At 49.1% G+C, this 25,056-nt stretch overlaps 1 protein-coding gene across 1 annotated transcript in view; it reads left to right on the top strand.

Annotated features, from left to right (window-relative positions):
- Positions 1–25,056, top strand: part of LOC105718001 (deleted in malignant brain tumors 1 protein-like) — a 93,005-nt gene that overhangs the window by 53,370 nt on the left and 14,579 nt on the right. Inside the window, 15 exon segments of the mRNA XM_064373771.1 lie at positions 271–594; positions 1,577–1,606; positions 2,493–2,531; positions 3,801–4,124; positions 5,107–5,136; positions 6,000–6,038; positions 7,307–7,630; positions 8,613–8,642; positions 9,527–9,565; positions 10,834–11,157; positions 12,140–12,169; positions 13,054–13,092; positions 14,361–14,684; positions 21,558–21,584; positions 22,214–22,246. Coding sequence (XP_064229841.1) covers positions 271–594; positions 1,577–1,606; positions 2,493–2,531; positions 3,801–4,124; positions 5,107–5,136; positions 6,000–6,038; positions 7,307–7,630; positions 8,613–8,642; positions 9,527–9,565; positions 10,834–11,157; positions 12,140–12,169; positions 13,054–13,092; positions 14,361–14,684; positions 21,558–21,584; positions 22,214–22,246 — 1,956 coding nt within the window.

The following is a 25,056-nucleotide window of genomic DNA, read 5'->3' as shown; positions in this document are numbered from 1 at the left end:
GATTGGCTAACAACTTCTTTAAACTTTTCTAAACAGGGAAAGGCAACGGAGAGCTGGGACATGCCTGTGAGCAGTCCAGCACAGATATCTTGGTTAATGTACAAGGACATAGAACGTACTATGTGCCTGTAAGCATGGCATGTCTTCTAACAGCTACATAGGATAGGGCCTAACAAAGTCATTAGCACACTTGTTCTGTAACAAGAAAGGAAACTTTTAAAAGTCACCTTTCTATTTTCCACAATGAAGAGTTCTTGTGTTCCTCTGTAGGATCTGAATCCAGTTTGGCCCTGAGGCTGGTGAATGGAGGTGACAAGTGTCAGGGCCGAGTGGAAGTCCTATACCGAGGCTCCTGGGGCACCGTGTGTGATGACGACTGGGACATCAGTGACGCCAATGTGGTCTGCAGGCAGCTGGACTGTGGCTGGGCCACGTCAGCTCCAGGAAATGCCCGGTTTGGTCAGGGCTCAGGACCCATTGTCCTGGATAACATGCGCTGCTCAGGGCATGAGTCCTACCTGTGGAGCTGCCCTCACAATGGCTGGCTCGCCCACAACTGTGGCCATAGTGAAGACGCTGGCGTCATCTGCTCAGGTGGGCCTCCAAGACCTTGGTCTCCCTCCCCTGGGCTGGAGTTTGCACAGGAAGAAAGTCCTATTTACATTCTGATCTCCTCACTCAAAGCTCGTGCTATGTTTTCCATATTTCTGAAGTCTTGTTAGCGCTCTGCTCAGAATCCGTATGAATTCAGTGCCTGTGGTCACTTGGTACAGGGGACCAAAGTCCAACTGCAACCCAGACTTTATCCCCATCCTGAGGCAGTGCAAGGAAGAGGCAGAAGAGAAAAGTGCTGACTCTCCAGGGCTCCATTTCTCCCCTGCTGAGTAGCACTGAGTGAGGGTATCGTGGATACAGCACAGACAGCGGGGCAAGGAGGGATCCTCCCACTGCGGGAGCCTCTGAGCTAAGGATGCTTGTCCGGAGGTGGGTTCCCAGCTGAGACCCAATAAGGAGGACTAGAAATAGAGGCAGACTGCTTAGGAGTGTAAACGGATGTCAGTTCGTGTCAGGCTTAGGGTGCCTGTTTGTGTCAGGCCTGGGTCACGTGGGGTTGGAGTCCTTGATCACAGCTCCTTTGAGAACACTGTGGAGCACTGCCTGTGCCCAGGTCTGGTGTGTGGAGGGCAGCCCCCATGAGCCCCGCCAGGCATGGCCTCGTTATTGCGTGTGGTTGGGGCTGGATGATCACATGAGGGATCTTGCCTGGAGTGGCCTCCTCAGCCCTACTGACTTAGGAACTGCCAAGAGGTGCCAGGGAGAGGATTGGCTTTGGGTCAACCTGGTCACCCTTAGTAGACACCAAGTTAGTCCCCTCGAAGCTGGCAATCATGGACATGATCTGCCCTGATCCATTCCAAGGAGGATCTCTGTGGGGATGTGCATGGCAGTGTCCATCCCTCTGTGATAGGGGACTAGGATGGACTGAGTGTCAGAGTCGCCCAGTTCCTTCCTCCTCTGTTCCAGTCCTGCCAGTTTCTGTTAGTGCATCTGATCGCACTTTCTCTTTTTCTTACAGCTTCCCAGTCCCAGTCAACGCCCAGGCCAGGTGAGTCCCCGGCATCTGGGATGTCCCTTCTCTTTCTGCCCAATTACCCCTACCCTCCATCCACAGAGCTCTGCAGCTCCTCTGTGCGGATACTGTGGGGCATATTATTTTCCCCACCACTGTGTAACTGAGGCCCCAGCACAGCGCTTCAACAGACATAGGATGGAGGAGGTTTCTGACTTCTGTTCCACTTATCTCAGCTTTCATGAAGCAGTTTCATACTGTACTATGGGTAACCCTTAGGGGTTCAGGAAGCGGCCTCATGTTTAATGAGCTTTGGCTGCTTTATATTCAGAGCTGTTCTCTCCTTTCTGAGAATTGAGAGTGGTTGATAAAGTCACCTGGGAAGGCAATGCCCACGGAAGCCTTAAACATGACTTTGTGAATGTGCAAGCAATGTCAGTGCAGGCCTGATACCTCCATCCCTCACTCCTTCAAACACCCGAGATTTTGCAGGGCCACATCTGCATCCAGAAAAGGCAGAGGCCATGCTCCGCAGGGAGAACGATACTATTTCTGGTGCTTCCGTTTACCAGGAAGCTTGATAGCCCAATGGGCGCCTCCTTGGTTCCCCTAACAGGTGGAAATGCTAGAATCTCAGCAATGGTGTCAGATGTGCCCATCAGTCCATGTGTCAGTGGATGGGGCAGGCTAACCTTTGTGGCTCAGAAGAGGACATCTAGGAGGGATAGGACTGGTCCCCAGTGAGGCCGTTGTTCCTAGTTGAGTTCACTGAGCTGAAGACTTGCACAGACACTTGGAGCATGTGGCAGGAACCAGAAACTGAATAGTTTTCCTGATGCTTGCCTGGTCCAGAGACCCTTTCCTTGTTGAGCTTTTCACCCTCAAGTCTAATTCTGTCCTTTCTCTTTGTTGCAATTTACAGATGCTTGGCCAACCACTGAATTACCTGCATCGACAATAGGTAAATCATCCTCTCTCCGCTCCCTAGGGCTCACTCTCTACCTCTTTCAAACGTTTCTATAGAAAGTGATAGAATGAGGCTGAAGGTGGGCGCCTCTGTTTGTCAGGTCCTTGCAGGTTGCCTGGGGAGGAATGTGGCCTCCCTGGGAACCTAGTCCTGGGTCTGATGATGGAGGGTAGAGTTGCTGGTGACCTGTCTCCCCTGGGAATCTGTGTTACGTGTTCAGCAAAGATTCTTATTCCGGTGCTCAAGACAATCCCGGGACAGCTCCTAATCCTCCTGGGATCTTGTTCCTGGCCCTCAGCCCATGGGTGCAGGGGACAACTGAGTAGGGGACAGTGCCTGTCCCCACAGCTGTCTGGCAATGTCCTGTTATTGCTGGCACTTTGCCAGAAGCCAGAGAGGACCATGTGGTTGTCACAAAACTCCTGAACATGGGGCGGGTCTCGGCCTTCTATCTGGAGCTGTGCAGCTTCATCCTGTGTGAGAATGGAGCTCAGAATGAGGAGTGAGGCGTCCATTCCTGTCACCTCCAGTGTGGTTACAGGTTCTTCCCCAATACGTGAGCTTCCATAGACCTGGGCAGAGTGGGACCTCACTGCTTCTTCCCTGTGATGAAGCTGAAGCTCTGTCTGTAATCGCATTCAAAGGTGATTACCTGCCCAAGAGACTTTGGCCATTAGGAAGTGCCCTGAGTGTGGAACATTGTTTACATCATAGACCTGATGATCGATATGGATGAGTGTTGGAAATAGATGTTGGAAATATATGCTGGGTGCCGCAGAGAAAAATCAGCACTGAGACAAAGGATCTTTCAACAACACAGTTTTTACTTCCCTGACTGTAGGAAGGGTTCTCCTTGTAGCCATCGTTCCACAAGAGTCCAAAGAGCAAAGGGAATACACACACGTTTATTCCTTACGCATTTGGGGTTGTCCTCACTGCTGAGGTCTGATCTCCATTGGCCGGAGCCAGACCTCACATATTAAACTAAAACCTGATTGGCTAACAACTTCTTTAAACTTTTCTAAACAGGGAAAGGCAACGGAGAGCTGGGACATGCCTGTGAGCAGTCCAGCACAGATATCTTGGTTAATGTACAAGGACATAGAACGTACTATGTGCCTGTAAGCATGGCATGTCTTCTAACAGCTACATAGGATAGGGCCTAACAAAGTCATTAGCACACTTGTTCTGTAACAAGAAAGGAAACTTTTAAAAGTCACCTTTCTATTTTCCACAATGAAGAGTTCTTGTGTTCCTCTGTAGGATCTGAATCCAGTTTGGCCCTGAGGCTGGTGAATGGAGGTGACAAGTGTCAGGGCCGAGTGGAAGTCCTATACCGAGGCTCCTGGGGCACCGTGTGTGATGACGACTGGGACATCAGTGACGCCAATGTGGTCTGCAGGCAGCTGGACTGTGGCTGGGCCACGTCAGCTCCAGGAAATGCCCGGTTTGGTCAGGGCTCAGGACCCATTGTCCTGGATAACATGCGCTGCTCAGGGCATGAGTCCTACCTGTGGAGCTGCCCTCACAATGGCTGGCTCGCCCACAACTGTGGCCATAGTGAAGACGCTGGCGTCATCTGCTCAGGTGGGCCTCCAAGACCTTGGTCTCCCTCCCCTGGGCTGGAGTTTGCACAGGAAGAAAGTCCTATTTACATTCTGATCTCCTCACTCAAAGCTCGTGCTATGTTTTCCATATTTCTGAAGTCTTGTTAGCGCTCTGCTCAGAATCCGTATGAATTCAGTGCCTGTGGTCACTTGGTACAGGGGACCAAAGTCCAACTGCAACCCAGACTTTATCCCCATCCTGAGGCAGTGCAAGGAAGAGGCAGAAGAGAAAAGTGCTGACTCTCCAGGGCTCCATTTCTCCCCTGCTGAGTAGCACTGAGTGAGGGTATCGTGGATACAGCACAGACAGCGGGGCAAGGAGGGATCCTCCCACTGCGGGAACCTCTGAGCTAAGGATGCTTGTCCGGAGGTGGGTTCCCAGCTGAGACCCAATAAGGAGGACTAGAAATAGAGGCAGACTGCTTAGGAGTGTAAACGGATGTCAGTTCGTGTCAGGCTTAGGGTGCCTGTTTGTGTCAGGCCTGGGTCACGTGGGGTTGGAGTCCTTGATCACAGCTCCTTTGAGAACACTGCGGAGCACTGCCTGTGCCCAGGTCTGGTGTGTGGAGGGCAGCCCCCATGAGCCCCGCCAGGCATGGCCTCGTTATTGCGTGTGGTTGGGGCTGGATGATCACATGAGGGATTTTGCCTGGAGTGGCCTCCTCAACCCTGCTGACTTAGGAACTGCCAAGAGGTGCCAGGGAGAGGATTGGCTTTGGGTCAACCTGGTCACCCTTAGTAGACACCAAGTTAGTCCCCTCGAAGCTGGCAATCATGGACATGATCTGCCCTGATCCATTCCAAGGAGGATCTCTGTGGGGATGTGCATGGCAATGTCCATCCCTCTGTGATAGGGGACTAGGATGGACTGAGTGTCAGAGTCGCCCAGTTCCTTCCTCCTCTGTTCCAGTCCTGCCAGTTTCTGTTAGTGCATCTGATCGCACTTTCTCTTTTTCTTACAGCTTCCCAGTCCCAGTCAACGCCCAGGCCAGGTGAGTCCCCGGCATCTGGGATGTCCCTTCTCTTTCTGCCCAATTACCCCTACCCTCCATCCACAGAGTTCTCCAGCTCCTCTGTGCGGATACTGTGGGGCATATTATTTTCCCCACCACTGTGTAACTGAGGCCCCAGCACAGCGCTTCAACAGACATAGGATGGAGGAGGCTTCTGACTTCTGTTCCACTTATCTCAGCTTTCATGAAGCAGTTTCATACTGTACTATGGGTAACCCTTACAGGTTCAGGAAGTGGCCTCATGTTTAATGAGCTTTGGCTGCTTTATATTTTTAATTGAGAGTGGTTGATAAAGTCACCTGGGAAGGCAATGCCCACGGAAGCCTTAAACATGACTTTGTGAATGGGCAAGCAATGTCAGTGCAGGCCTGATACCTCCATCCCTCACTCCTTCAAACACCCGAGATTTTGCAGGGCCACATCTGCATCCAGAAAAGGCAGAGGCCATGCTCCACAGGGAGAGCGATACTATTTCTGGTGCCTCCATTTACCAGGAAACTTGATAGCCCAATGGGCGCCTCCTTGGTTCTCCTATCAGGTGGAAATGCTAGAATCTCAGCAATGGTGTCAGATGTGCCCGTCAGTCCATGTGTCAGTGGATGGGGCAGGCTAACCTTTGTGGCTCAGAAGAGGACATCTAGGAGGGATAGGACTGGTCCCCAGTGAGGCCTTTGTTCCTAGTTGAGTTCACTGAGCTGAAGACTTGCACAGACACTTGGAGCAAGTGGCAGGAACCAGAAACTGAATAGTTTTCCTGATGCTTGCCTGGTCCAGAGACCTTTCCTTGTTGAGCTTTCACCCTCAAGTCTAATTCTGTCCTTTCTCTTTGTTGCAATTTACAGTTGCTTGGCCAACCACTGAATTACCTGCATCGACAATAGGTAAATCATCCTCTCTCTGCTCCCTAGGGCTCACTCTCTACCTCTTTCAAACGTTTCTATAGAAAGTGATAGAATGAGGCTGAAGGTGGGCGCCTGTTTTTCATCTCCCTGCAGGTTGCCTGGGGAGGAATGTGGCCTCCCTGGGAACCTAGTCCTGGGTCTGATGATGGAGGGTAGAGTTGCTGGTGACCTGTCTCCCCTGGGAATCTGTGTTATGTGTTCAGCAAAGATTCTTATTCAGGTGCTCAAGACAATCCCGGGACAGCTCCCTAATCCTCCTGGGATCTTGTTCCTGGCCCTCAGCCAACGGGTGCAGGGGACCACTGAGTAGGGGACAGTACCTGTCCCCACAGCTGTCTGGCAATGTCCTGTTATTGCTGGCACTTTGCCAGAAACCAGAGAGGACCATGTGGTTGTCACAAAACTCCTGAACATGGGGTGGGTCTCGGCCTTCTATCTGGAGCTGTGCAGCTTCATCCTGTGTGAGAATGGAGCTCAGAATGAGGAGTGAGGCGTCCATTCCTGTCACCTCCAGTGTGGTTACAGGTTCTTCCCCAATACGTGAGCTTCCATAGACCTGGGCAGAGTGGGACCTCACTGCTTCTTCCCTGTGATGAAGCTGAAGCTCTGTCTGTAATCGCATTCAAAGGTGATTACCTGCCCAAGAGACTTTGGCCATTAGGAAGTGCCCTGAGTGTGGAACATTGTTTACATCATAGACCTGATGATCGATATGGATGAGTGTTGGAAATAGATGTTGGAAATATATGCTGGGTGCCGCAGAGAAAAATCAGCACTGAGACAAAGGATCTTTCAACAACACAGTTTTTACTTCCCTGACTGTAGGAAGGGTTCTCCTTGTAGCCATCGTTCCACAAGAGTCCAAAGAGCAAAGGGAATACACACACGTTTATTCCTTACGCATTTGGGGTTGTCCTCACTGCTGAGGTCTGATCTCCATTGGCCGGAGCCAGACCTCACATATTAAACTAAAACCTGATTGGCTAACAACTTCTTTAAACTTTTCTAAACAGGGAAAGGCAACGGAGAGCTGGGACATGCCTGTGAGCAGTCCAGCACAGATATCTTGGTTAATGTACAAGGACATAGAACGTACTATGTGCCTGTAAGCATGGCATGTCTTCTAACAGCTACATAGGATAGGGCCTAACAAAGTCATTAGCACACTTGTCCTGTAACAAGAAAGGAAACTTTTAAAAGTCACCTTTCTATTTTCCACAATGAAGAGTTCTTGTGTTCCTCTGTAGGATCTGAATCCAGTTTGGCCCTGAGGCTGGTGAATGGAGGTGACAAGTGTCAGGGCCGAGTGGAAGTCCTATACCGAGGCTCCTGGGGCACCGTGTGTGATGACGACTGGGACATCAGTGACGCCAATGTGGTCTGCAGGCAGCTGGACTGTGGCTGGGCCACGTCAGCTCCAGGAAATGCCCGGTTTGGTCAGGGCTCAGGACCCATTGTCCTGGATAACATGCGCTGCTCAGGGCATGAGTCCTACCTGTGGAGCTGCCCTCACAATGGCTGGCTCGCCCACAACTGTGGCCATAGTGAAGACGCTGGCGTCATCTGCTCAGGTGGGCCTCCAAGACCTTGGTCTCCCTCCCCTGGGCTGGAGTTTGCACAGGAAGAAAGTCCTATTTACATTCTGATCTCCTCACTCAAAGCTCGTGCTATGTTTTCCATATTTCTGAAGTCTTGTTAGCGCTCTGCTCAGAATCCGTATGAATTCAGTGCCTGTGGTCACTTGGTACAGGGGACCAAAGTCCAACTGCAACCCAGACTTTATCCCCATCCTGAGGCAGTGCAAGGAAGAGGCAGAAGAGAAAAGTGCTGACTCTCCAGGGCTCCATTTCTCCCCTGCTGAGTAGCACTGAGTGAGGGTATCGTGGATACAGCACAGACAGCGGGGCAAGGAGGGATCCTCCCACTGCGGGAACCTCTGAGCTAAGGATGCTTGTCTGGAGGTGGGTTCCCAGCTGAGACCCAATAAGGAGGACTAGAAATAGAGGCAGACTGCTTAGGAGTGTAAACGGATGTCAGTTCGTGTCAGGCTTAGGGTGCCTGTTTGTGTCAGGCCTGGGTCACGTGGGGTTGGAGTCCTTGATCACAGCTCCTTTGAGAACACTGCGGAGCACTGCCTGTGCCCAGGTCTGGTGTGTGGAGGGCAGCCCCCATGAGCCCCGCCAGGCATGGCCTCGTTATTGCGTGTGATTGGGGCTGGATGATCACATGAGGGATTTTGCCTGGAGTGGCCTCCTCAACCCTGCTGACTTAGGAACTGCCAAGAGGTGCCAGGGAGAGGATTGGCTTTGGGTCAACCTGGTCACCCTTAGTAGACACCAAGTTAGTCCCCTCGAAGCTGGCAATCATGGACATGATCTGCCCTGATCCATTCCAAGGAGGATCTCTGTGGGGATGTGCATGGCAATGTCCATCCCTCTGTGATAGGGGACTAGGATGGACTGAGTGTCAGAGTCGCCCAGTTCCTTCCTCCTTTGCTCCTGTCCTGCCAGTTTCTGTTAGTGCATCTGATCGCACTTTCTCTTTTTCTTACAGCTTCCCAGTCCCAGTCAACGCCCAGGCCAGGTGAGTCCCCGGCATCTGGGATGTCCCTTCTCTTTCTGCCCAATTACCCCTACCCTCCATCCACAGAGCTCTGCAGCTCCTCTGTGCGGATACTGTGGGGCATATTATTTTCCCCACCACTGTGTAACTGAGGCCCCAGCACAGCGCTTCAACAGACATAGGATGGAGGAGGCTTCTGACTTCTGTTCCACTTATCTCAGCTTTCATGAAGCAGTTTCATACTGTACTATGGGTAACCCTTACAGGTTCAGGAAGTGGCCTCATGTTTAATGAGCTTTGGCTGCTTTATATTCAGAGCTGGTCTCTCCTTTCTGAGAATTGAGAGTGGTTGATAAAGTCACCTGGGAAGGCAATGCCCACGGAAGCCTTAAACATGACTTTGTGAATGGGCAAGCAATGTCAGTGCAGGCCTGATACCTCCATCCCTCACTCCTTCAAACACCCGAGATTTTGCAGGGCCACATCTGCATCCAGAAAAGTCAGAGGCCATGCTCCACAGGGAGAGCGATACTATTTCTGGTGCCTCCATTTACCAGGAAACTTGATAGCCCAATGGGCGCCTCCTTGGTTCTCCTATCAGGTGGAAATGCTAGAATCTCAGCAATGGTGTCAGATGTGCCCGTCAGTCCATGTGTCAGTGGATGGGGCAGGCTAACCTTTGTGGCTCAGAAGAGGACATCTAGGAGGGATAGGACTGGTCCCCAGTGAGGCCTTTGTTCCTAGTTGAGTTCACTGAGCTGAAGACTTGCACAGACACTTGGAGCAAGTGGCAGGAACCAGAAACTGAATAGTTTTCCTGATGCTTGCCTGGTCCAGAGACCTTTCCTTGTTGAGCTTTCACCCTCAAGTCTAATTCTGTCCTTTCTCTTTGTTGCAATTTACAGTTGCTTGGCCAACCACTGAATTACCTGCATCGACAATAGGTAAATCATCCTCTCTCTGCTCCCTAGGGCTCACTCTCTACCTCTTTCAAACGTTTCTATAGAAAGTGATAGAATGAGGCTGAAGGTGGGCGCCTGTTTTTCATCTCCCTGCAGGTTGCCTGGGGAGGAATGTGGCCTCCCTGGGAACCTAGTCCTGGGTCTGATGATGGAGGGTAGAGTTGCTGGTGACCTGTCTCCCCTGGGAATCTGTGTTATGTGTTCAGCAAAGATTCTTATTCAGGTGCTCAAGACAATCCCGGGACAGCTCCCTAATCCTCCTGGGATCTTGTTCCTGGCCCTCAGCCAACGGGTGCAGGGGACCACTGAGTAGGGGACAGTACCTGTCCCCACAGCTGTCTGGCAATGTCCTGTTATTGCTGGCACTTTGCCAGAAACCAGAGAGGACCATGTGGTTGTCACAAAACTCCTGAACATGGGGTGGGTCTCGGCCTTCTATCTGGAGCTGTGCAGCTTCATCCTGTGTGAGAATGGAGCTCAGAATGAGGAGTGAGGCGTCCATTCCTGTCACCTCCAGTGTGGTTACAGGTTCTTCCCCAATACGTGAGCTTCCATAGACCTGGGCAGAGTGGGACCTCACTGCTTCTTCCCTGTGATGAAGCTGAAGCTCTGTCTGTAATCGCATTCAAAGGTGATTACCTGCCCAAGAGACTTTGGCCATTAGGAAGTGCCCTGAGTGTGGAACATTGTTTACATCATAGACCTGATGATCGATACGGATGAGTGTTGGAAATAGATGTTGGAAATATATGCTGGGTGCCGCAGAGAAAAATCAGCACTGAGACAAAGGATCTTTCAACAACACAGTTTTTACTTCCCTGACTGTAGGAAGGGTTCTCCTTGTAGCCATCGTTCCACAAGAGTCCAAAGAGCAAAGGGAATACACACACGTTTATTCCTTACGCATTTGGGGTTGTCCTCACTGCTGAGGTCTGATCTCCATTGGCCGGAGCCAGACCTCACATATTAAACTAAAACCTGATTGGCTAACAACTTCTTTAAACTTTTCTAAACAGGGAAAGGCAACGGAGAGCTGGGACATGCCTGTGAGCAGTCCAGCACAGATATCTTGGTTAATGTACAAGGACATAGAACGTACTATGTGCCTGTAAGCATGGCATGTCTTCTAACAGCTACATAGGATAGGGCCTAACAAAGTCATTAGCACACTTGTTCTGTAACAAGAAAGGAAACTTTTAAAAGTCACCTTTCTATTTTCCACAATGAAGAGTTCTTGTGTTCCTCTGTAGGATCTGAATCCAGTTTGGCCCTGAGGCTGGTGAATGGAGGTGACAAGTGTCAGGGCCGAGTGGAAGTCCTATACCGAGGCTCCTGGGGCACCGTGTGTGATGACGACTGGGACATCAGTGACGCCAATGTGGTCTGCAGGCAGCTGGACTGTGGCTGGGCCACGTCAGCTCCAGGAAATGCCCGGTTTGGTCAGGGCTCAGGACCCATTGTCCTGGATAACATGCGCTGCTCAGGGCATGAGTCCTACCTGTGGAGCTGCCCTCACAATGGCTGGCTCGCCCACAACTGTGGCCATAGTGAAGACGCTGGCGTCATCTGCTCAGGTGGGCCTCCAAGACCTTGGTCTCCCTCCCCTGGGCTGGAGTTTGCACAGGAAGAAAGTCCTATTTACATTCTGATCTCCTCACTCAAAGCTCGTGCTATGTTTTCCATATTTCTGAAGTCTTGTTAGCGCTCTGCTCAGAATCCGTATGAATTCAGTGCCTGTGGTCACTTGGTACAGGGGACCAAAGTCCAACTGCAACCCAGACTTTATCCCCATCCTGAGGCAGTGCAAGGAAGAGGCAGAAGAGAAAAGTGCTGACTCTCCAGGGCTCCATTTCTCCCCTGCTGAGTAGCACTGAGTGAGGGTATCGTGGATACAGCACAGACAGCGGGGCAAGGAGGGATCCTCCCACTGCGGGAACCTCTGAGCTAAGGATGCTTGTCCGGAGGTGGGTTCCCAGCTGAGACCCAATAAGGAGGACTAGAAATAGAGGCAGACTGCTTAGGAGTGTAAACGGATGTCAGTTCGTGTCAGGCTTAGGGTGCCTGTTTGTGTCAGGCCTGGGTCACGTGGGGTTGGAGTCCTTGATCACAGCTCCTTTGAGAACACTGCGGAGCACTGCCTGTGCCCAGGTCTGGTGTGTGGAGGGCAGCCCCCATGAGCCCCGCCAGGCATGGCCTCGTTATTGCGTGTGGTTGGGGCTGGATGATCACATGAGGGATTTTGCCTGGAGTGGCCTCCTCAACCCTGCTGACTTAGGAACTGCCAAGAGGTGCCAGGGAGAGGATTGGCTTTGGGTCAACCTGGTCACCCTTAGTAGACACCAAGTTAGTCCCCTCGAAGCTGGCAATCATGGACATGATCTGCCCTGATCCATTCCAAGGAGGATCTCTGTGGGGATGTGCATGGCAATGTCCATCCCTCTGTGATAGGGGACTAGGATGGACTGAGTGTCAGAGTCGCCCAGTTCCTTCCTCCTTTGCTCCTGTCCTGCCAGTTTCTGTTAGTGCATCTGATCGCACTTTCTCTTTTTCTTACAGCTTCCCAGTCCCAGTCAACGCCCAGGCCAGGTGAGTCCCCGGCATCTGGGATGTCCCTTCTCTTTCTGCCCAATTACCCCTACCCTCCATCCACAGAGCTCTGCAGCTCCTCTGTGCGGATACTGTGGGGCATATTATTTTCCCCACCACTGTGTAACTGAGGCCCCAGCACAGCGCTTCAACAGACATAGGATGGAGGAGGCTTCTGACTTCTGTTCCACTTATCTCAGCTTTCATGAAGCAGTTTCATACTGTACTATGGGTAACCCTTACAGGTTCAGGAAGTGGCCTCATGTTTAATGAGCTTTGGCTGCTTTATATTCAGAGCTGGTCTCTCCTTTCTGAGAATTGAGAGTGGTTGATAAAGTCACCTGGGAAGGCAATGCCCACGGAAGCCTTAAACATGACTTTGTGAATGGGCAAGCAATGTCAGTGCAGGCCTGATACCTCCATCCCTCACTCCTTCAAACACCCGAGATTTTGCAGGGCCACATCTGCATCCAGAAAAGTCAGAGGCCATGCTCCACAGGGAGAGCGATACTATTTCTGGTGCCTCCATTTACCAGGAAACTTGATAGCCCAATGGGCGCCTCCTTGGTTCTCCTATCAGGTGGAAATGCTAGAATCTCAGCAATGGTGTCAGATGTGCCCGTCAGTCCATGTGTCAGTGGATGGGGCAGGCTAACCTTTGTGGCTCAGAAGAGGACATCTAGGAGGGATAGGACTGGTCCCCAGTGAGGCCTTTGTTCCTAGTTGAGTTCACTGAGCTGAAGACTTGCACAGACACTTGGAGCAAGTGGCAGGAACCAGAAACTGAATAGTTTTCCTGATGCTTGCCTGGTCCAGAGACCTTTCCTTGTTGAGCTTTCACCCTCAAGTCTAATTCTGTCCTTTCTCTTTGTTGCAATTTACAGTTGCTTGGCCAACCACTGAATTACCTGCATCGACAATAGGTAAATCATCCTCTCTCTGCTCCCTAGGGCTCACTCTCTACCTCTTTCAAACGTTTCTATAGAAAGTGATAGAATGAGGCTGAAGGTGGGCGCCTGTTTTTCATCTCCCTGCAGGTTGCCTGGGGAGGATTGTGGCCTCCCTGGGAACCTAGTCCTGGGTCTGATGATGGAGGGTAGAGTTGCTGGTGACCTGTCTCCCCTGGGAATCTGTGTTATGTGTTCAGCAAAGATTCTTATTCAGGTGCTCAAGACAATCCCGGGACAGCTCCCTAATCCTCCTGGGATCTTGTTCCTGGCCCTCAGCCAACGGGTGCAGGGGACCACTGAGTAGGGGACAGTACCTGTCCCCACAGCTGTCTGGCAATGTCCTGTTATTGCTGGCACTTTGCCAGAAACCAGAGAGGACCATGTGGTTGTCACAAAACTCCTGAACATGGGGTGGGTCTCGGCCTTCTATCTGGAGCTGTGCAGCTTCATCCTGTGTGAGAATGGAGCTCAGAATGAGGAGTGAGGCGTCCATTCCTGTCACCTCCAGTGTGGTTACAGGTTCTTCCCCAATACGTGAGCTTCCATAGACCTGGGCAGAGTGGGACCTCACTGCTTCTTCCCTGTGATGAAGCTGAAGCTCTGTCTGTAATCGCATTCAAAGGTGATTACCTGCCCAAGAGACTTTGGCCATTAGGAAGTGCCCTGAGTGTGGAACATTGTTTACATCATAGACCTGATGATCGATACGGATGAGTGTTGGAAATAGATGTTGGAAATATATGCTGGGTGCCGCAGAGAAAAATCAGCACTGAGACAAAGGATCTTTCAACAACACAGTTTTTACTTCCCTGACTGTAGGAAGGGTTCTCCTTGTAGTCATCGTTCCACAAGAGTCCAAAGAGCAAAGGGAATACACACACGTTTATTCCTTACGCATTTGGGGTTGTCCTCACTGCTGAGGTCTGATCTCCATTGGCCGGAGCCAGACCTCACATATTAAACTAAAACCTGATTGGCTAACAACTTCTTTAAACTTTTCTAAACAGGGAAAGGCAACGGAGAGCTGGGACATGCCTGTGAGCAGTCCAGCACAGATATCTTGGTTAATGTACAAGGACATAGAACGTACTATGTGCCTGTAAGCATGGCATGTCTTCTAACAGCTACATAGGATAGGGCCTAACAAAGTCATTAGCACACTTGTTCTGTAACAAGAAAGGAAACTTTTAAAAGTCACCTTTCTATTTTCCACAATGAAGAGTTCTTGTGTTCCTCTGTAGGATCTGAATCCAGTTTGGCCCTGAGGCTGGTGAATGGAGGTGACAAGTGTCAGGGCCGAGTGGAAGTCCTATACCGAGGCTCCTGGGGCACCGTGTGTGATGACGACTGGGACATCAGTGACGCCAATGTGGTCTGCAGGCAGCTGGACTGTGGCTGGGCCACGTCAGCTCCAGGAAATGCCCGGTTTGGTCAGGGCTCAGGACCCATTGTCCTGGATAACATGCGCTGCTCAGGGCATGAGTCCTACCTGTGGAGCTGCCCTCACAATGGCTGGCTCGCCCACAACTGTGGCCATAGTGAAGACGCTGGCGTCATCTGCTCAGGTGGGCCTCCAAGACCTTGGTCTCCCTCCCCTGGGCTGGAGTTTGCACAGGAAGAAAGTCCTATTTACATTCTGATCTCCTCACTCAAAGCTCGTGCTATGTTTTCCATATTTCTGAAGTCTTGTTAGCGCTCTGCTCAGAATCCGTATGAATTCAGTGCCTGTGGTCACTTGGTACAGGGGACCAAAGTCCAACTGCAACCCAGACTTTATCCCCATCCTGAGGCAGTGCAAGGAAGAGGCAGAAGAGAAAAGTGCTGACTCTCCAGGGCTCCATTTCTCCCCTGCTGAGTAGCACTGAGTGAGGGTATCGTGGATACAGCACAGACAGCGGGGCAAGGAGGGATCCTCCCACTGCGGGAACCTCTGAGCTAAGGATGCTTGTCCGGAGGTGGGTTCCCAGCTGAGACCCAATAAGGAGGACTAGAAATAGAGGCAGACTGCTTAGGAGTGTAAACGGATGTCAGTTCGTGTCAGGCTTAGGGTGCCTGTTTGTGTCAGGCCTGGGTCACGTGGGGTTGGAGTCCTTGATCACAGCTCCTTTGAGAACACTGCGGAGCACTGCCTGTGCCCAGGTCTGGTGTGTGGAGGGCAGCCCCCATGAGCCCCGCCAGGCATGGCCTCGTTATTGCGTGTGGTTGGGGCTGGATGATCACATGAGGGATTTTGCCTGGAGTGGGCTTCTCAACCCTGCTGACTTACAACTGCCAAGAGGTGCCAGGGAGAGGATTGGCTTTGGGTCAACCTGGTCACCCTTAGTAGACACCAAGTTAGTCCCCTCGAAGCTGGCAATCATGGACATGATCTGCCCTGATCCATTCCAAGGAGGATCTCTGTGGGGATGTGCATGGCAATGTCCATCCCTCTGTGATAGGGGACTAGGATGGACTGAGTGTCAGAGTCGCCCAGTTCCTTCCTCCTCTGTTCCAGTCCTGCCAGTTTCTGTTAGTGCATCTGATCGCACTTTCTCTTTTTCTTACAGCTTCCCAGTCCCAGTCAACGCCCAGGCCAGGTGAGTCCCCGGCATCTGGGATGTCCCTTCTCTTTCTGCCCAATTACCCCTACCCTCCATCCACAGAGCTCTGCAGCTCCTCTGTGCGGATACTGTGGGGCATATTATTTTCCCCACCACTGTGTAACTGAGGCCCCAGCACAGCGCTTCAACAGACGTAGGATGGAGGAGGCTTCTGACTTCTGTTCCACTTATCTCAGCTTTCATGAAGCAGTTTCATACTGTACTATGGGTAACTCTTACAGGTTCAGGAAGTGGCCTCATGTTTAATGAGCTTTGGCTGCTTTATATTCAGAGCTGGTCTCTCCTTTCTGAGAATTGAGAGTGGTTGATAAAGTCACCTGGGAAGGCAATGCCCACGGAAGCCTTAAACATGACTTTGTGAATGGGCAAGCAATGTCAGTGCAGGCCTGATACCTCCATCCCTCACTCCTTCAAACACCCGAGATTTTGCAGGGCCACATCTGCATCCAGAAAAGGCAGAGGCCATGCTCCGCAGGGAGAGCGATACTATTTCTGGTGCTTCCATTTACCAGAAACTTGATAGCCCAATGGGCGCCTCCTTGGTTCTCCTATCAGGTGGAAATGCTAGAATCTCAGCAATGGTGTCAGATGTGCCCATCAGCCCATGTGTCAGTGGATGCGGCAGCCTAACCTTTGTTCCTGGCCGAGTTCACTGAGCTGAAGACTTTGACGGACACTTGGAGCAAGTGGCAGGAACCAGAAACTGAATAGTTTTCCTGATGCTTGCCTGGTCCAGAGACCTTTCCTTGTTGAGCTTTTCTTCCTCAAGTCTAATTCTGTCCTTTCTCTTTGTTGCAATTTACAGATACTTGGCCAACCACTGACTTACCTGCTTCAACAACAGGTACATCATCCTCTCACCACTCCCTAGGCCTCACTCTACCTCTTTCAAACGTTTCTATAGAAAGTGATAGAATGAGGCCGAAGGTGGGCACCTCTGTTTTTCATGTCCCTTCAGGTTGCCTGGGGAGGAATGTGGCCTCCCCAGGAACCTAGTCCTGGGTCTGATGATGGAAGGTGGAGTTTCTGGTGACCTGTCTTCCCTGGGAATCTGTGTTATGTGTTCAGGAAAGATCCTCATTCAGGTGCTCAAGACAATCCCGGGACAGCTCCCTAATCCTCCTGGGATCTTGTTCTTGGTCCTCAGCCAACGGGTGCAGACCTGAGATGAGTTGTGGAAAGTGCCTGTCCCCACAGCTGTCTGACAATGGCCTGTGATTGCTGTCACTTTTCCAGAAGCCAGAGAGGACCATGTGGGTTCCACCAAACTCCTAGTCATGGGGCATGTCTTGCCCTCTTATCTGGAGCTGTGCAGCTTCATCCTGTGTGAGAATGGAGCTCAGAATGGGGAGTGAGTTGTCTATTCCTGTCACCTTTAGAGGGGTCACAGATTCTTCCCCAGTACTTGAGCTTCCATAGACCTGAGCAGAGTAGGACATCAATACTTCTTCTGGTACGATGAGGCTGAACTTCTTTTCATAAAGTGTTCAAAGGTGATTACCTGCCCAAGAGACTTTGGCCATCAGGAAGTGCCCTGAGTGTGGAACATTCCTTAGGTCATTGATCTCATGATCCATACGGATGAAGGGTTCTTGTGTTCCCCTGTATCATCTGAATCCAGTTTGGCCCTGAGGCTCGTAAATGGAAGTGACAGGTGTCAGGGCCAAGTGGAGGTCCTATACCAAGGCTCCTGGGGCACTGTGTGTGATGACTACCGGGACACCAATGATGCCAAGGTGGTGTGCAGGCAGCTGGGCTGTGGCTGGGCCATGTCAGCTCCAGGAAATGCCCGGTTTGGTCAGGGCTCAGGACCCATTGTCCTGGATGACGTGCACTGCTTAGGGTATAAGTCCTACCTGTGGAACTGCCCCCATAATGGCTGGCTCTCCCACAACTGTCACCATAGTGAAGATGCTGGTGTCATCTGCTCAGGTGGGTCTGTAAGACCTTGGGCTTCCTCTCCTGGGATGGAGTTTGCTCAGGAAAAAGTCCTAATTGCATTTTGATCTCCTCACTTAAAACTTGTTCTGTGTTTCCCATATTTCTGAAGTCCTGTTAGCTCTCTGCTCAGAATCCATATGAATTCACTGCCTAGTGTTCCTGTGGTCACTTAGGACAGGGGATCAAACTTGAACAACAACCCAGACTTTATCCCCACCCTGAGGCAGTGCAAGGAAGAGGCAGAAGAGAAAAGTGCTGGCTCCCCAGGGCTCCATTTCTCCCCTGCTGAGTAGCACTGGATGAGGGTATCGTGGACGCAGCACAGACAGCGGGGCCAGGGAGGGATCCTCTCATTGGTAGGAGGCTCATGGAAAGGAGAGGACATATTTGGGGGTAGGAAATTCTCACTTGAGCCTCCTGTAAGGAGCATTTGGATTGGAGGCATATGGGCTAGGAGTACAATGGTATCTGTCCATGTGTGACCTGGATCTTGGTCAGTTTCAGCTCCTTCCAAAGAACTGCAGTGCATTGACTATCTACCAAGTCTGTTGTCGGGAGGGCAGGCCCCATGAGGTCTGCCAGGCAAAGCCTTGGTTATTGCCTGTCTGTTGTGCTAGAAGATTACACATAGGATTTTTGTTGGAGTGGTATCCTGGATTTACTGACTTCGTGAATTGCTAAAACCTGTGAGGGAAAGGGTTGGTTTTCATTCAACTTGGTCATCACATCCACACACAGAGTTAATCTCCTTCGAGCTGGAAATGGTGGATAGAATCTGCTTGGACTCCTTATAAGAAGCATCTTTGAGTCCAGCCAAAGCATTGGCATTCAGCAGGTCTGGGTGAAACTCCTGGGCCTTGTTTGAAGCCTCCAGCCACTCCCTACCTCATCCAATGTGGAAGGTTCCCTGTTCTACCAGTTGTCAATTGATTTTTAAAGAGGATCTAGTATTAGGTATGCTTTTGTGTGCACATGGCAGGAACTCAACTCAAACTCTCTTAAGTTAGAATGGAATTCATTGGCTCAGGTATCCAGAATGTTTAGTGGTAGATCTGGAGGTTCAGGTACAGCTGGTTCCAGAAGTTCCAAGTCTTCTCTTCCTATGCTTTGCTTACATCTACTCTTTTATCTGTGTGGGCTTCACTGTCAGCTTGCTTTTTTCACATGGCTGGAAGACAGCAGTGGGCAGCCCTAAGTCTGTATCCCACCAGGAGAATGAGTCAATCTGTCCCAGTACCTCTGTGTGACAAGGCCTGGGAGGACTCTGATTGACCTGCTTGTCCACAGGTGCTTTCTTCCAAACCATCTCGATTAGCTCTGATGTCTCCATCAGAGTTCTATACCCACCTTCATATTTCCTAGGGGCGATGGGAAGGATGTGGGCACTAGGTTCTACTTGAACCTTGTAGGATGCTACTTTTTATAAAAAAAAAAAAAATAGGAATGACTGTTTCTATTAGAATAAAAAACAGGCAGGATGTTTAGGACAGAGATAGCAGTCCCTCAGTTGGACCCTTCCTTTCCTTTGATACTCTCTGCTCTTTGCTGGCTGATGTTACCCCTTTATCCCAAGATGGAAGCTTCCCTCTCCCTGGCTGTTGGCCATGTTCATTACCATCACCTCTATCTAGTTTTAGGACTTTTTCATTATCCCTACCTGAAAGCTCTTACCCCTTAGCCATTCATAACCCATTCCTCTTTCCCTCAGCCCCTGGCAACCACTAATCTGCTTTCTGTCTCTACAGATTTTGCTAAAGAACTCTGATCATTTCTGTGAATGGAATCATAGCCTTTTCTGTCTGGCTTCATTCAGTTAACATAATGTTTTCAAGGTTCATTCATGCTTTAGCATGTGTCAGGACTCCATTACTTTTAATTGCCAACTAATATTCCATTGTATGGCTACGCCGCCTTTTGTCTATCCATTTATCAGCTTATGGACATTTGGGTTGCTTTCATCTTTTGGCTGTTATGAATAATGCTGCTGTGAGCATTAGTATGCAATTTTTTTGCGCTTGTTTCCAATTTTTGGGGGTATATACCTAGGAGTAGGATTGCTGGGTAATAGGGTAATTCTGTTTAATTTATCGTGGAAACACCAAACAGTTGCCACAGCTGCTGCACAAATTTGCATTCCTCCTAGCAATGCCTGAGAATTCTGATTCCTCCGTATCCCCACCAGCACTTGTTATGATGTCTTTTTCATCATGGCCATCCTAGTGGGTGTAAGGTGGTATCTCACGGTGTTTTGATTTGCATTTTCCAGGTGACCAATGATGTTGAGCATCTTTTCATGTGTTGGTGGGCCCTTTGTACATATTCTTGGGAGAACAGGGGCTTCATTTTATAGATGCTAAACTGAAGACCAGGGGACCTAGACTAATGTCGGTATCTTAGCCCAGCTCCAGGGCTCACAGGACAGAGTTCAGGTACACAGAGGGATCAGGATGCCTGGCCCAGTGTTGTGTCTAGCATGTGACTTCCCTGCACGGAGGCCTAACTCTGCCATTTTCCCTCCACTCTCAGGCATAGTCACAACTAGGTATGCACAACTAGTTGTCATCATAGTCACTTCTGCCCGCTGTCCCTGTAGCTCATGGTATTCAGTGGGTCCAGGTTTTGTTGCATATTGAGGACAAGCTTTGGGTTTGAAAGTGACTCAGACAGGCCTTGGGCCTGATGGAGTGGTCCCTATGAGCAGAGTGAGTCAGCCAGAGGTGGAGAGGTGGAATCTCCCAAGTACTGGGTTCTAAGGCTGCACCTTGTCAGGTGACTGGGAGCCGGTCTTGGTTGCATCCTGCTGCAGGGGAGCTTGAGCCCAGTGGTCCCTGCTGATCCAGGCTGACAGCTCCTGCACTTTAACCTTTGAATCTGAAGGCCAGGCTCAGCACTTGAATTGCTGGGCACTGGAGTAACTCCACTGGAGAACATGCACAGCTCAGTCCACACCCAAGGGTTCTAGAAAACAACACTTAAGGATTACGTGATGAAGAACAGGCTTCGGCCAATGTCTATGCTGCTGGAGAACATTAACTGGAGACCCAGAAACCTTGGCCTTCTAAAAGAATTCTGAACATCACTCTGACCTCAGACCATCGTCCTTTAGGAGATACAGGAGAGAGTGAATTTTCCTGTCTTTTCTAGAATCCAATTCTGGTTTGGTCCTGAGGCTGGTGAATGGAGGTGACCGGTGTCAGGGCCAGGTGGGGGTCCTGTACCAAGGCTCCTGGGGCACTGTGTGTGATGACAGCTGGGAGACCAATGATGCCAATGTGGTCTGCAGGCAGCTGGGTTGTGGCTGGGCCATGGCAGCCCCAGGAAATGCCAGGTTTGGTCAGGGCTCAGGACCCGTTGTCCTGGATGACGTGTCCTGCTCAGGGAATGAGTCCTACCTGTGGAGCTGTCCCCACGGTGGCTCACTCTCCCATAACTATCAGCACAGTGAAGACGCTGGGGTCATCTGCTCAGGTGGGCCTCCAAGACCTTGGGCCTCTATTTTAGTGTGTGGTTTTCTCCAAGACATGGCTTCTCTTTGCATTGGCTTCCCCTCAGCCTGAGCTCCTCTTCAAGACGGGCAGTTTCTCTGACACCTCAACAGGGCAATAACATCAGCAAATGTTGTTGGTGTCTTTGAATTTTATGGATAGGCGCTAGCTTTTTCCTTACATAGGTTCCTACGGCAAACAAGGGTTCAATCTACTTTTAGGCTGCAGGAATCGATTCTTCCAACACCTTCTTTTGAGACAAATCCTTAAGGTTTATATCTACTGTTCCATTTTCCTGAATGACTCCTGGGGAGTATTTCTAGGTGACCAGGTGGGGACAGGCACTCAGCAGTTCTCTCGCTCATCCTCCTGGGCACTGAGACTGACTCATGTTTTCTTCTTTTCCTTGCAGCCTCCCAGATAAATTCTACTACGACAGGTGAGTCTGCTCCACCCCAGCCTAGCAATATTCCTCTTGGGAATTCCACCTTCTCTTGTTTCCAGAAGTAGGAGGAGTAGGGCCGGCTCCTCCTGAGGGGTGATTTTTCTCTGAGGACTCTGAGCTTTGTGAGGGTGACGAGCTGAGTTCCCACTGCCATCATTCTCATGTCTGGCTCACCGTGGAGGGCCTCTGTAGCCTCCTGCTCTCACCTGCTTAGGGTGCTAAGTGCTGGCAGAGATGCTGCTGTGGAAGGAGGCTTTGGACCTCCCATCATGTCAGATGAAAATGACTGTCTAAATTAACCCATGGAAAATTGGGACCTTCATTTTAGAAATAGGGCCAAGTAATACTTCTGCACATATTTGTCAAATAAAGAATTCCTTCACTTTGAGGGAGCCATCTCCAAAGTGTTCTTTATGCCATATTGAGAATATCCTGGGCCAAATACATTGGGAGATGCTACCTATTCTAGACCTTACTGGCCATGAACAGCATAAACTGGAATGGTCAAGGCTCTGAGAAGTCCTGTACTAAGGAAAAGGATTTAACTGTGTCAATCAAGCAAATGACTGTGGAATGGAAACATTATCTAGTCAAATCCTAAACAGCTTCATTTTTTTTTCTAGATTGGTGGCATCCAATAACTACAGCCACTGCAAGTCAGTATCACATTTTCTACCTGAACCATAGGTCATACATTTCCTATCCCCAAGCATGGCTATCCATGAGTGAACGCTCTGCCACCACCCTCAGCCTTCCTCAATCTGTACATACCCCTGGCCTGTCTCACTACACCCTTCATCCAGCAGTCACACAACCCCTTCACATCTCCCCTGCTGGGCATATGACTTCTGTTCTAACTAAGGCATTCTACAATATTTTCTCTTCATTTGAATCGATGAGATAAATATTCTTAAAATAATAGACTTAAAGGCTTTTATTTTTGGGGGCATGTCCAAAGCTTTGGGAAGAAGAAGGAAGACAAATAGTAAATGGATAATTTTACTACAAATTATGCTTTTCCATGTCATTTTTATTTCACTATATGGATATGTTTCAATAGGTTTTCATTGCTTTTTAAAAATGATAGGGCTACTTTTCTGTGTTATGAAATCTTTTCTTACCATCATTTTCAGTGCCTGTATTGTATTCTGTTATACAGCTATGCCATGAATTATTTAACAAATCCTCAGATGCTAGGTGTTTATTTGTATTTCTTCATTACTGTAAATGATTCTGTGATGAAGAATATTTTTATAGACACGTTTTTTCATACCTCACTCATTTTTTCTTTGGGATATAAGTAGGTTTACTGGAATAAAGTCAATGCCAACATAATGCCTGGTACATAGAATGTACTTCGTACATATTAACTTTTACTGTGTTAGGTATTTTAAGATCTTGCTGTGTCTATGGTCAAACTGGCATCAAGAATGGTTGTAAAATTATGGAATGACATAAGAGACAAGCTGATCTTTTTCCTCAGAGTTCACAGTATTATTTAATACTCAACCAACTAGAAAATTACTGTTGTGACAAGTGTTTCCAAGGAAAAGTTCAGTGTGCAAAGAGGAAGTATTAGTAGAGATCTTCCTCATTTGGGGAGTTAGGGGAAGTTCCTTATGGAAGTGACATTTAAGCTGGGAGTTAATAGAGGAGCAGGTTCATTTGCCGAAGTGTCTTCCAGCCGGAAGGAATGCTTTGAAGGCCCCAGGGTGGGAAGGAGCTTGGCTCTTTGAAGGAGGGTGGGGTGGGGACAAGGAGAGACTGCAGGAGATCTGTTGGGTGAAGCCAGATCAGTCAGGGCCTTGTGGATAGATTAAGACTCCCATCTTTATCCTAAGAGTAGAGAGGCTGTGAAAGGGTTTTAAGCTTGAGAGTAAGCAAATTGGAAATATATTTGCAAAAGATCACGTTTATTTTTTCTGCTAAACTGTGCATTTCCTGAAGGCAGGGGCCATGTCTGCCTTTTTCATAATGTATCCTTATTATCTACCATTGTGTTTGCCTTTCAAGAAATGTTTTTTGAAAGAATAAATGAATGAATGGATAAATTAATGAATAAATACATAATTACTGTTGGCATTTTGGCATATATTCCATACACTGTACACACACACACACACACACACACACACACACACACACACAGAGTATGACATGCTTTATATCCCATTATATAACCCATCGTTTTTATTTAAGTGTATATAATACTTTTTCATGGCCTTAAAATTAGCATTTTTGTAGCATTGAAATTATTTGTATAGAAGAAGGTTTAATGACTACATTATTTTCCATTGTATAGAGATACCATAATTTAGTTAATCGGTTACTTATTGTGGGGCAAAAACATTGTTTTCAATTATAATTTATAATGTTAAGTGACTGTATACAATAGCATATTTTATAACTATTTCTATTTAATTTTTAGAAATATGTAATTTATATCCTTGTCTCTGAAAGTTTGACTGTATCCTTAACCATTTCCCAGTGTAGAAATAGAGCTGGTAGGCAGGCCAAAGGACCTTCAAGAAGCACTTTCTTCCCACCAAATGGGAGACCATATTTCTAAGCATATATCTGATAAGGGATTTGTACCTAGAATACATAAGTAACTCTTGTAGTCAGTGATAAAAAGTCAAATAACCCAACTGAACAATGAGCAAAAGACTGGAAAGATATTTCTCTGTAGAAGATACACAAATGGCAGAGAAGGCATTGGAAAGATGCTCAATGTCATTAGCCGTCAGGGACATGCAAATGAAAACCAAAGAGAGATGCCCCTTCACACCCAGTAGGTGGGCTATAGTCAAAAAGCCAGACGATAGCAAGTGTTGGTGAGGATGTGGAGAAATTGGAACCCTCATGCATGGCTGCCGGGAATGTAAAATGGTGCAGACACTTTGAGAAGCAGTTTGGTGGCTCCTCAAAAGGTTAGACCTGGAGTTACCATTGTGACCCACCACTTGTACTCCTAGGCATATACCCAGGAGAAATGAAGACATATGTCCACACAGAAACTTGTATGTGAATCTTCAGGACAGCTTTATTCATAGCAGCCAAATGTGAACACAATGCAAATGTCCATCATGGTGAATCGAGAAACAAATATGGTACATCCATGCAATGAAGTATTATTTAGCAATAAAAACGTATTTAATAGTGGCCGGGCATGGTAGCTCACACCTGTAATCCCAGCACTTTGGGAGGCCAAGACAGGCAGATCGCCTGAGGTCAGGAGTTCGAGACCAGCCTGGCCAATATGGTAAAATCCTGTCTCTACTAAAAATATAAAAAAATCATCCTGGTGTGGTGGTGGGTGCCTTTAATCTCAGCTACTAGGGAGGCTGAGGCAGGAGAATTGCTTGAACCCAGGAGACAGAGGTTACAGTGACCTGAAATGGTGCCACTGCGCTCCAGCCTGGGCGGTGACAAGGGCAAAACTCTGTTTCAAAAATAATAATAATAA

The sequence above is a fragment of the Aotus nancymaae genome, unplaced genomic scaffold, assembly GCF_030222135.1.
Source record: "Aotus nancymaae isolate 86718 unplaced genomic scaffold, 86718_ANA_hifiasm-v0.15.2.pri h1tg000010l, whole genome shotgun sequence".
NCBI lineage: Eukaryota > Metazoa > Chordata > Mammalia > Primates > Aotidae > Aotus > Aotus nancymaae.
Note: the sequence above shows the minus strand (reverse complement) of the source record. Positions and strands in the feature narration are given on the sequence as shown.